This window comes from Chanos chanos, chromosome 8 (genome assembly GCF_902362185.1).
Source record: "Chanos chanos chromosome 8, fChaCha1.1, whole genome shotgun sequence".
In the NCBI taxonomy this organism is placed as follows: Eukaryota; Metazoa; Chordata; class Actinopteri; order Gonorynchiformes; family Chanidae; genus Chanos; species Chanos chanos.
Window position 1 is genome coordinate 16874986 of NC_044502.1, and position 12653 is coordinate 16887638.

Here is a 12653-nt window from a genome sequence, read left to right on the forward strand (position 1 = left end):
ACACAATATGGCACCTGCAGGCAGGAGTGTTGTTGTGGTAGCGCTCTCGTTGCTATACTTGTCACGAGCAATAATTTCTACTGAATATTTCTCGACACTCACTTTCTTTAACAGCGAACTTCACAAACATGGATGTAGCTCGCCCTCTGAATGGGAGGACTACGCCGCCGACTGTGGTAAATGGGATTTTACACACAGGTTTCTTTGCGCCACGTATCAGTGAAGTACCTGATAACGAGAAATCGGTGTCTCACACACTCTTCCGCCTCCACAAGGCAAAGGTGTATGCCGTATAGAGGGAAAGTCAAATTCGCTCTGGAGACTGAAACGTTTCGTTGTTCTTTGCTTTTGCAACTCTGAAAGCTTACATGTACAACAGATAGCCTATCTCCGTGTGGCACTCTTCTCTTTCAGTTTAGTTTAATCTGAATGGTGTTTGTTAGTGTTCATTTGCTTCATAAGCGATGCGATTTTAAGATGCTCATTTAAGACGCATGCTTAACCCGACTACAATCCTCATTCAAACTTTCAGCTACGCAGATACCTAATCGTTGGCAGGTCCCCTATTGGTGCACAGTCGTGTAATTAGACATACTGTCAATATCCAGACCTAGATCAATGTGATTATTAACCTATTGTACATTTTCAAGCTAAAAACTGGTACGAACGAACTTCAAACACGTTATATGAGCGTATTCCTGTGCATTCTCGTAAGGTTTGTCACAAGACACATAGTTTCACTCTACTTCCTCTGTGACCCAGTGAACGGAACAATTTACACATGTTGCAAAATTAAGTCAGTTTACTGGCAGTCTAGATAGGCAGTGTTATGTGCAGTGTAGTTGCCTTTGGGGTAGTTCTTACTTTGTTTTGTGAATATTGTCTGTGTTTCTACAGAGTCCTCTATCCTTCAGTTAGAAGACCCAGAGTGTGAAGAAGGGTCAAACCCGCCTTGTGAGTCAGTCTTCTCCCTCAATGCGGAGAAAATTCTGGTGAGACCCTTCAGGTTTTTCTGTGTTGACAGCAAGATTCACCAAACGAACACGGTGCAGTTATCTGAGTAATTTTAAGTCAACATGCCCTGATACAGGCAGAACTGCCCCATGAGAATACTCTTAATCTCTCTTCCATTTGCCATTAATGGGTTTGTTGGCTAAAGTTCTTTAAAACTTGTCTCTTTAATTCCCCTAAAGGGATGCCAATGTTTTCATGCAGAATTTTCATATAACAGTTTTTTTTTCTGTTTTGTTATTTGCTCTGTTCCTCTATGGTAGAACCAGGCAAAGTTGTTTGTTGAGCAGAAGAGATTTCCTTTTGCTGTAGACAACAGCAACACCAACGAAGAACTTGGTATGTCGTGTTGATATTTATGGATCTCTCTCTCTCTCTCTCTCTCTCTCTCTCCCTCTCTCTCTCTCTCTCTCTCTCTCTCTCTCTCTCTCTCTAAGACTGTTGCCATGGTTATCTGACAGGTGTTTCTTTTGTTTTGTCACAGCCATAGGCTATGTTCTTATTGGGAATGGGCTGTATGATGAAGCCATCAAACATTTCTCCCTCTTACTACAGGTCAGCTGATCACTACTGAATTTGCATATTCACTACACATTTGCATAGTTGTACGCTGAACACAACAGTGGCATAATAATAAAATCATATATCTCTTATCAGGAAAAAAACAGACATCTGTTGGGTCGGTTTTTGTTTTGAAAAATGGAAAAGATTGTTGTAGTTAAGGACTAGAACTTGGCAGAAGAATTCTTTTTCAGTTTTGTCCATTCAGGAAAAAACGTGTAAAATTGCAGCTGATGCACTGTTTCTGGACTGAACTTTATTTCATTCCCTGAAGTAACTGGACTGAAACTAAACTGATTAATGCTTATGTTCAGAACCTTTGTGAAGAGAATGTGTGTTCTGTTAACCAGGGGGACCCTGAGCTCATCAGTGCTATCTACGGTAGAGGCATAGCCTATGGGAAGAAAAGTTTGCAGGTAACATCATTTGGCACAACACTGTCTCTCCTGGCCTGAATAGAAGAGAGCTGAGGAAAGCAGTTTTGCCTGGGGGGAATTTCATTACTGTGACACCTGATTAATGAGGCTTATGCGTGACTGGTGTGATGAAGTCCTCTCTCTCAGTGAGGATGATGATGGTCTGCAGTAGTCTACATTCACATTCTCTCTCTCTCTCTCTGTAGGACATAAAGAACGCTGACTTGGCTCTGTATGAGCTGAGTAGGGTTATAGCGTTGGAACCAAATCGTCCTGAAGTGTATGAGCAGAGGGCAGAGGTGAGGACGTGATGTCACTCCCGTGACCTCGTTTGGGCATTTGCCTCCTCTAATTATGGGTTTCTTATGCAAAGAAAGTTCTGGTTTGTCTGGGGAAGCCATGATACAGGAGATGATGTAGTTTGTGACAGAGCACCTCCATTAACTGCCGACTCTCTTTGTGACCCAAACAAAGAAGAAGCTGTTCCTTTATCCTGAAAACATTGCATAGCTGAGTGATTTTCAGGCCTAGTTTTTTAAGTAGGTGTACAGCGTTTTTTCTCAACTCTAAGGACACCTAAGGGTCATTGAATAGTTAGCTATGAATTAACACACCTAATCCAACTTCGGAGCTGGTTACCAAGCCCTAGATTATGTATGTTAGTTTTGTAGAGTGAAAACCTGTGGCCTGTAGGGACCTAATGTTTAATGTTTAAAGTTAATGTATCAGCATAATCAGAAGGTTGATTTTCTTCAATATGCATTACATTTCCTACTGAAAGTTTCAGATTTCAGAAAATGTTTTTTATACGTCCATAAATGTGCTTATAGCATTCTAAAGATTCTGATTAAGCATCCACTGCATTGGCAGCAGAGGATTCCATCAATTCTAATGATTCTGAACATTCCACTGGCTACTGTGTCAAGATTCCGTTGACTCTTTATGACATCGCTTCCGTCCCGTTCCATTTGTTTCCCGTAGATTCTGTCCCCGTTGGGTCGAATCAGTGAAGCTTTGACGGACCTTTCCAAAGCCATTCAGCTCCAGCCTTCTGCCCGCCTCTACAGACACAGAGGGACGCTTCTCTTCATCTCAGAGGTCATAGGTCACCCTCCTCTTCCTCAGACAGTCACTCTTCTCTGTTATGCTGTGCCTGTTGTCATGAAATCTGAGCAACCAGTCCATCTCACTATGATGAGTTTGTGACCGAAACAGCAGATGCTGTGAGAAGTTTCACTTGCCTGTAGCTTAATCACAGACTCTACTGAAACACAGAGAAAAACCTAAATACTGAAGTGAATGAAAGATAGGAGAAAAGAGAGAAATTCTAATGGAAATTCCCGGCATTCAGAAACATTGAACGAGCAGCATTACACCCATGCCAACTTGTGTCCCTAAGGAGAACGGTGCTCTTTCTGATATCTGCTGGTGTTTGTTTGTGTGCACTGGTTGACTGTGTACAGGACTATGTCGCTGCGATGGAGGACTTCCAGCAGTCTCTGGAGCTGAAGAAGAACCAGCCAATCGCCATGCTCTATAAAGGCCTTACCTTCTTCCATAGAGGAATGCTCAAGGTACAGAATAAGCCCTGGACTTCTGCCTCACATTTCTCTCTAATTATCAACACATGCTGCTCACGTTTTAACCAGCTCGGGAGACAAGTATATATATAAAGATGGATCTTTATCGAACCAACCAGTTTTAGTTAGTTAGGATCAGAATTGCTAGATGTGTGTTTTCTGCCCTCTCATTTTCATAATTCAGCTCCACATTTGATTTTAACATTGTATTGAGGATAAGTGTCTGTTTCTTTCCACAGGAAGCCATTGAGACTTTTAAAGAGGCCCTAAAATTGAAGTCTGATTTTATAGACGCATATAAAAGCCTGGGACAGGCCTATAGGTGAGAACAAACTCATCTGAATTCAATTACCCTTTCACTGTGTGACACGTGCTCACTGCTCTGTTTGTGTGTGTGTGTGTGTGTGCGTGTGCGTGTGTGTGAATTTAACCATCCATTCCATGTTTGTGTGTGTGCATTTGCATTCAGAGAGCTGGGAGACTTTGAGTCAGCGATGGAAAGCTTCCAGAAGGCCCTGATGTTGAATCAAAACCACATCCAGTCACTGCAGCTCAGAGGAATGATGCTCTACCACCATGGAAACCTGCAAGAGGCCATTGGAAACTTTAAGGTAACACACACACACACACACACTCTTATACACAAATTCGTACTGATTAACACACACACACAAACACACACAGACACACACACTTCTGTGCATACACACATGTGCAAAAATAGTTTTGGGCGTGTGTTTTTGTGGTGTTATTCTCTCTCTCTCTCTTTCTGTCCTCGCTTACTCTCTCTCCCTGTCATACTGTGGAATAACGTCATTTGGCTAGTGAGCCTGAGTCTCAGTTGTGTGTAGTTTAAAACTGTGCTCATTCTCTTTGCGTGTGGCTATGTAAGAATGCAGATTTGCTCATCCAGAAATGGTCTGTTCACGTAGAGCCATAATTGTCATCTTGTCTGTGTAGTGTGGTAGACAGGAGGGCCAGTGTGTTTGTGGTTCAGGCCACTAATGAGTGAAAGGAAGGGATCTGTGTTTTTGGCACTCACTCACTTGTTTGTTTCTCTCTTTCCGTTCGTCTTTAATTCTCTCTGTTTACATCAGCTTTTTTGTGGGTCTTTTGAATTGAATTGTTGGCTAGTGAAATCAAATCTAACCCATTCATCTGTCTGTGGCTGTTTGCTTCCTGCTGTTTGTTGATTTGTTTACTTTATTTTTGTTGTTGTTTTGCAGCGATGTCTCCAGCTGGAACCCTATAACGAAGTGTGTCAGTACATGAAGGGCCTGAGTCACGTGGCCATGGGGCAGTTTTACGAGGGAATTAAAGCCCAGACTAAAGTTATGCTTAACGACCCTCTCCTGGGCCAGAAGGCCAGCTCTGAATTCCTCAAAGTTAAATACCTCAGAGGTGAGATGACAACCTCGCAGCACGCAAGTACGCTTTTAATGAGGAGTAATTGGACGATTATTCAAATACGATCTCTCTCTCTCTCTCTCTCTTCCCCCACACTCTTTTTCTCTCATGTCTGTCTCTTTGTTCATGGTCTCTCTCATTGTGTTACTCTTTCCCATAAATCTGTCTGTCTGTCTGTCTCTCTCTCTCTCTCTCTCTCCTCTGACAGAATACTCGCGTTATTTGCACTCACACTTGGACATACCTGTAGCAGAATATAATGTGGATCAAGATCTTCCAGGGAACTTTAAGAACCACTGGGCCAAGAATCTGCCCTTCCTCATTGAGGATTACGAGGAACAGCCAGGCCTGCAGCCTCACATCAAGTCAGTTCCAAACACACGGACACACACACACACACACACTCTTACTGTGTGAATGTGCAGTCCTGTGGAACACTGCTGAAACATTTTGTCACTTTAAGTCATTTTTGTGGCATCCAAAGACTTTGAAGTCTCACTGTGGATTTACCTGTGAAACTTTTTACAGCTGACTACAAGTGGCCAGAAGTCTTTAAAAATGACAGTTCAATAGAAAAAAAAATATTTTTTTGTCAGTCTTAATAGGGCTCATTTTGCTTTTGTTTACCACATGTAGTCTTTCTTTTCCATTTATTCAGTTAGCTTACAGTCTCATCTAAAACCATTTACAGTTTGTCTCTGTCTGTCAGAGGTCAGAGAGCTTGATGTTCAGTGCCAAGGTTAAGTAAGGCCAGCAGAGACACACCATATGCTTATATTCCATGTATGTGTGACAGTACTGAGGTTGATGAGTTCCCTGTTCATTCTTTTGTGCTCTTATCTTCATTGACCTCCTCTCTCTCTCTCTCTCTCTCTCTCTCTCTCTCTCTCGCTCTCTCTCTCTCTGTGTTGGTCCAGGGATGTTCTTCCGCAGAACTATGAGAGTTACAGTGCTGACGTGCAGAGGCTGATCTGTACGGCTGATGTACTGGGTGCTTTGATGCAGTATGACACAGCAGGCTTCCTGCCCAACCTGCGAATACACAGAGGTCAGTCTCTAACTACCGCACCAGCGGGGCATGGCCAATGACATCTCTGGTCAGGGATTAGAGATTTGTTATTGCAGTCTGTGGATCTGATGGTCTGTATTTGCGCTCTCTCTCTCTCTCTCTCAGCCATGGGGCTGGCCACACTGGAGGTCATGCAGGGTTTACAAAAGACGTGGACAAACTCAAAGGTCCGCGTGAACGGCAAAACCAGACAGCTTCAGTGGAGAGACATGTTTGATATAGCTGTCAAATGGAGGAGGTGGGTGTGGCTGAGCACCACTAGTCCTGTTCTCTAATTGGTCGTTGACCGACCGTTGATATGTCACTCATGAGGACCCTCTGGTATTGGTTGAAGTGATAGTGAGAGAGGCTGAGACCTCTCTCTCTGATGTTTTATCTGTCTTAGTGATTGCCTCTCTGTGGTGGAGTCATAATAAACTGTGTGATATATTTGTAATGAAACAGTTTTCTGACTGAACTCTGTTGGGAGTATCTGTCATATGATGGTGATGGTAAATGTTTAATTGTCTGTAAAGAATAGTGGAGGGTGTGGAGGGAGAGAATGAGGGTGTGCAGATTAAACACGTGTGTGTGTGTGTGTGTGTGTGTGTGCGCGTGTGTAGGATTGCAGATCCAGATCAGCCTGTCCTGTGGCTTGATCAGATGCCAGCCAGAAGTCGAACTAGAGGATTCAACAACCATATTAACCTAATAAGGTACATTATACACACACACACACACACTTTCCACAGCCTCCTAAAATCATGCACACACTCACTCACACATACTCCTGACAAATATAAAGACAATTACTGATATTAACCATATCAAGTACCTTACACATGCTCTGCCTGCACCCTACACTCACTCACACACCCCACAGGTGCACCCTTCACTCACACTCTTACATACGACTCCTCGTTCACACACACACACACACACACACATACACACAAGTGCAGACACATACACACACTCTACATGCTATTCCTCACTTGCATGCATACATGCAGAAACACATACACAAACTCCCTCTCTCAGTTTCTCACACACAAACACACATTAACGGTGCAAATGATTTGTTGTTGTTTGTGTTGACAGGGGGCAGATCATCAACATCAGATATCTGGAATACTTTGACAGCATCCTCAGCTTTGTCAAAGACAGAATACTAGTTTACCACGGGTACACTTTTTATTTGTTTTTTTTATTTATTTTCACAGACATGTGAAATCACACACAGTGTGTGCTTGATTTGATTGACTGGCTGACTGAGGGAGTATTTCGCTGTTTTTGGGGGGGGGGGGGGGGGGTTCAGGGCGTACAACCCCAGAGGAGTGCAGGAGGTGAAGGAGGCGCTGGACAATGTGAAGAAAGTGGAGGACCTCCTCCCCATAATGAAGGTAATGAACAAGCTTTGAGGTGGAAGGGGAGCAGGATTGACTCCTCTTAATGGAGGAGCAGAGTAGAGTGTGTCGCTGGGAGAACTCTGAACCAATGGGTCAAAGTTTATAATGTTTGAAAGTTTAGTCACTTGGAAAAAAATTTCTAAATGTGTCAACGTCAGTCTGTCTGCCTATAAATACTAGAACCAAATAACAGCCTGCTGTTAATTTTAGTGTAGTCAGCTCACTCATAATAGGTTTTTGGTTTTGTGTGTTTGTGTGTGTGTGTGTGTGTGTGTCTGTGTGTGTGTGTTTGGCTCACTGAAGCAGTTCAACAGTAAAACACGTGATGGTTTCACAGTAAACTCTAAAGTGCCCAGCTTAAAGGATCCTGGGAAGGAATACGATGGCTTCACCATAACTATCACCGGAGACAGGTAGAGTTTCACTGAAAGACACACACACACACACACACACACACACACACACACATTTTAGATCTTTTTTTTTTTTATCTCATCAGTCAACCTTGACTAATCTAACTCTAACATTGACTATATAGTAACTTGTCAGACCTGTTTAAAGGGGCTAGAAAGATGGAGCCTGCAAAACATCCTCAACCCTGAGCCTGAGTCACATTTTCCTATACTTGTGAGGACAAATCAGTCTCACAAATGTAGTAAAACAAACGCACATCCCCACACACACACACACACACACACATACACGTCATCACACACCCAGCGCTTAGAACCGTATGCAGACATGTCAACAAACAACAAAGGTCAGCAAAGTTTAGCTTTTTGTAATTAGTATTTGTAATATTTGTGTAATATTATACTGTTAATAACTGGAACACAGACGTCAGCAGAATGATGGAGGAACACCCAAGTGCTCGGGTTTTGAAAGACATGAGAACTTGTTTATGACATAGTAATCTCTTTGAACACATGGCATTGTTTTAGACTAATATTGACTGTGAATTCCTGCTTGAGGTGTGTGACAGGTCAGCCCATTAGGTGAAATATTATACGCAGAATGGAAATATTACACCGCTTACCTAAAAGCAGGCTAAACGCCAAATGCAACACACACACAGAAACTCTCCTCTTGTGTGAAGCTGACATCAAAAAAGTCCTGCCTTAAGGGCAGGGAAAATTTCTGCCTGTTCATAGCTGACGTCAGGCGTCAGTCCGGAGAGACGGCTTTGACTTGCTGGGCGTTCACTCCATCACGTAATGACATTCAAAATCACAAAAGCTTTATGCGTGAGACACTCCTCTCAACAGGAGACACTGTCACAAAGCAGCATCACAGAGTCCTGGGTCCTAAACTCCCTGTGACAGAGGAAAAACTGTCTGAGGTTTTGGGCCCAAATGAGACCTGAGACGGGACATTACAGAGTCCTGGGTCTAAAACTCCCTGAGACAGAGGAAAAACTGACCTGAAACCTGAGACAGGAGCCACCATGACCCCTCTCTGGCTAACAAACCAACCTCTGGATTTATGCGAACAAGACAAGTGTGTGTGTGTGTGTGTGTGTGTGTGTGCGTGTGCGTGCGTGTGTGTGTGCGTGTGTGTGTGATACATTTTGGGAAATAAGCGGAGATGTCTAGACCTATATGGCTGAATGCAGGTCATTGTTCATTTTTCTATGTGTGTGTGTGTGTGTGTTTTCTCAGAGTGGGTAACATGCTGTTTTCCGTGGAGACACAGACGACAGAAGAGCGCACTCAGCAGTACCAGTCAGAGATAGAAGCTCTTTACAAAGACCTGACTGTCAAGGGGAAAGCCCTAATGCTCTCATCTGAACTGGGAGTAGGTTTTCACTTCCACTTCTTTTTTTTTTTCTCTCTATCTTTGTCATGCTCTCCCTCTCTCTCTCGCTCTCTCTCTCGCTCTCTCTCTCTTCTCTGTTGTTGTTGCTGTGGCTGCTGTTCTAGAATCTGAGGTATGTGTGTAGACACATGATCGATACTGTGTGTGTGTGTGTGTGTGTTCTGAGCAGGCTGACCTGTTGAGTGGCTGCTGTAAGGTAGTTAGGCGGGTGTGAAGATGCCGTTTCAGAAGGTGTTGACCTGAGGCTGTGTCACCTCATACGTTCACCTCTGACCCCTTTACAGAAGAACCATGCAAATCATTTCTAGATTTCTCCATTTAGGTTTAGATTTAGAGGGCAGGGTTCTACTCTGTCTCCATCTAATTCAGAAAACAATTGGATTTGTTTATTTGAAATATTGATTTTTCAAGTAAGAATTATTTGAGAGTCCTCAGCCAAGTCCCTTTTGCACTGGATTAAATAATCTTCTCCAAACCCCAGTGAGCAAAGATTACCAATCCCTGATATTCCATACCAGATATCAGCCTGCTGTTGTTGTTGGTGGTGGTTTTTGTTTGTTTGTTTTGCTGGTTGTTGTTACTTACTGTTGTCTTGTTCCACAGGATGCAGACACAGTGTGTAATTTAATCCTGTCTCTGGTCTACTACTTCTGTAACCTCATGCCCCTCTCTAGAGGGTCCAGGTACACTCCCTTTATATTATTTGTTGTTTATTTTGAGGCTGTCACCTTAGTTAGCATTATTACCCTCACTGGCAATCACCAAAACTGTATGTAACATACAGATAAACAGAAGTATCAGGGTGCATTCTGGAATAATAATTAGTAAAAAAGACCATTAAAAACTTTTATGGTCTGGTTTTCACCATACTCGCTCTAATTACATGTTGTAAAATACTTCTGAATGCTATATGTAAAAATATATTGGACATATCTATGTATGTATATGTATATACAAGCTATATATATGCTATGTCTGTATGTATGCTTGTATGTGTATGTATCAGTATAAACTGACTGCGTTGTCTCTGTCTCTGCAGTGTTGTGGCTTACTCTGTCGTCATGGGCGCAGTGATGGCCAGTGGTAAAGAGGTTATGGGTAAAATCCCGCCAGGGAAGGTAATCAGTCCCTCTCTCACCATACACTTTAACTGTAAAACACTGCACTGGACTATCACTAATGTGTCGCTGTGTCAGCTCAGTATAAGGGATTTGAGCAGCCCCCATTTCAAACCCTTATGCGCTGATCTAGTGCTGTTTCTGTATCAGTCCCAGTTTAGGTGTAGTGGAAGCCAGTGTGACTGACTGGTCCTGATCTTTGTGTTCAGTGCTTAGGTGTGTGTGACTGTCTGTCTTACAGCTGGTTGATTTTGAAGCCATGACAACCTCAAGTCCTGATCGCTTCAGTAAGACAGCCAAGAACTGGATGAACTTCAAGAGGTGAGACAATTAGAATATTACAGTACTCATAAAAGTTAAATGTTAAAATAAACACACACACACAACTGCCTTTAAATCAGAGAAGCACTACTTAATTACTTCTCTCTCTCTCTCCCTCTCCCGCTCTCTCTCTCATTCGCACTCTCACTCTCTCGCTCTCTCTCCCTAGCCTACCAGGCTGGTACCAGAGTCTTCCGTCTGTAGCAGAAACATTTCCCACAACCAGAACCATGATCGAGGTTCTGAACACAGACACCTCCTCACATTGTCCCATGAAGTCCTAATGGGTTCTGAACGGGTCCTGATCGGTGCTCTCCAAAAGAACAAAAAGGATGTTTCTCTGGTTTTACCATCTCTACTCACAGTCACCTGTCTCACCCCTCTCTTTGACTCGCAACTTTTAGAAACAGGATTTCTTTACTGATCTCTTTTAACAAGGATATTTTACTTTACTTGGCTATAGAGCATCTCTTCAACAAGTGAACTCACATGATTTTTCTTTTCCATTTCCAAAATACCACTAGGGATTGGATTAGAATCAGACATTTTATGTATTTGGACAGTTCTATTGATTCTTCTGGCCGTTTCTGAATCTCCTCCTAAAACAAGAACAAGTGACTACTTCTGGAACTAAATCAGTACAGACATGTAACAGGGATCCAGAGCTGGGGTTTTTTTGTTTTGTTTTTTAGTCTGTATTCTTGCTCGTTTAAGCAGAGACAGTGAAGCAGGGGACTGTAGACTGGCAGCAGATGTGGTAAACTTTGGGATATCAAGAATAAAATCCTTCAGGGTTGTTAAGTTCCATTCTTAATACTTGAAAAAAAAAACTCTTTAAAGTCTTCACAAAAATGTTTGGAAAGAAATTACACCAATAATGTTGTCTTTAATTGATCACTTTTTGTCATTTTGTTATAAGAACAAACAGGCATGAAGTGAGCACTGTTTTGATTTCTTGAAATGTATTAATTTTGTTTTAGTTTTTATTTTTTCCCCATCTCACTAAGTCTGAATGATTCAGTTAACTGATAGATTTATGTTCAGAAGTTGTTTAAGGACTGCCGATCTGATTTTTATAATGGCTGCTACTGAATGGCCTGAAAATGTGAAATTCAGTTGTGTTGATTTCAGTTGTTAACTTCTCACTGTACTGTGGCTTGAAAGAGCAACATATGCGTCAAATGAATGTTTTATTTTTCATTGTTTTTCTCACATTTGAGGTGAAACTCAGAACATTCAATGTTTTCTTACCAAAATCCTTTTGGAGGAACTGTTTTTGAATTCCGTTTAAGTTTTTTCTCAGCTGACAGTCACGTATGAGGAGAAATTATTTGTTTTTTTCATTCCTGCATTGAGTGAGTTTTTAAAGAGCAGTGAGTAATATGCCTTTTTCAGGAGGTAAAGAAGGGGAATTTTATACAAATCTCAAAGTTTTAAACTTGAAGGATGAAAATCTGTGAGTCTTAAAAATAAAACGCGGAACTCAATTTCAGTTTTGTGCGTTTGCCTGTGTGTGTGCGTGTATGCGTGTGTGTGGGCAGTAATTTCCTAAATTTAGATAAATCCGGGATTAAGCAGTACTGTATTGAATGTTTTTAAACGCAGTCTTGGGGAGCCACGCGGATGTGCACTTTGGTACATTGTATGGGAGTGCTCTTGATTGACAGCCCGACGTGCGGCCGAGAGGTTCGCAAGGTGAAAAACAGTCCGAAGTCCGATAAAGCAGACGTCAACAGTCGCCTGTGATCTCTTTAGGAGAATGGCGTCAGTCAGGTGCGCAAACGCGCCAATACTCATGAAACATAACCGGATAAATAAAGTCGTAACGGACACACTAGAATTTAGTTATTTATTTATTTTGCATATCAACGCATTTCCTTCCTCTTCTGTTCTCCAGAATTGATCTAGCGCCTATCAACTCTTTATAAAGTGGTTGATAAAGAACGCCTCACGAAGACAGTCCAGAA

The 12653-nt window shown here is 42.2% G+C and overlaps 1 protein-coding gene across 1 annotated transcript; it reads left to right on the plus strand.

Moving 5' to 3' along the window:
• The first annotated feature begins 7 nt into the window (after positions 1-7).
• ttc13 (tetratricopeptide repeat domain 13) lies at positions 8-12153 on the plus strand. The gene is made up of 23 exons (XM_030781553.1): positions 8-176; positions 898-992; positions 1275-1350; positions 1496-1566; positions 1923-1988; positions 2195-2287; positions 2970-3086; positions 3452-3562; positions 3808-3890; positions 4038-4179; positions 4795-4969; positions 5184-5340; positions 5893-6023; positions 6150-6282; positions 6647-6739; positions 7125-7208; positions 7342-7426; positions 7736-7845; positions 9091-9226; positions 9851-9930; positions 10287-10365; positions 10607-10686; positions 10856-12153. Exons 1-23 carry the CDS (start codon positions 8-10, stop codon positions 10968-10970), a joined length of 2481 nt encoding a protein of 826 aa, XP_030637413.1. The 3' UTR covers positions 10971-12153.
• Positions 12154-12653: the final 500 nt, after the last annotated feature.

Bases quoted from the DNA above. Each gene is read 5' to 3' on its own strand.
- ttc13 (XM_030781553.1), top strand. From the start codon at position 8: ATGGCACCTGCAGGCAGGAGTGTTGTTGTGGTAGCGCTCTCGTTGCTA. The intron at 4,970-5,183 runs GTGAGATGACAA...CTCCTCTGACAG, and splicing joins CAAAGTTAAATACCTCAGAG to AATACTCGCGTTATTTGCAC. The intron at 9,931-10,286 runs GTACACTCCCTT...CTGTCTCTGCAG, and splicing joins CCCCTCTCTAGAGGGTCCAG to TGTTGTGGCTTACTCTGTCG.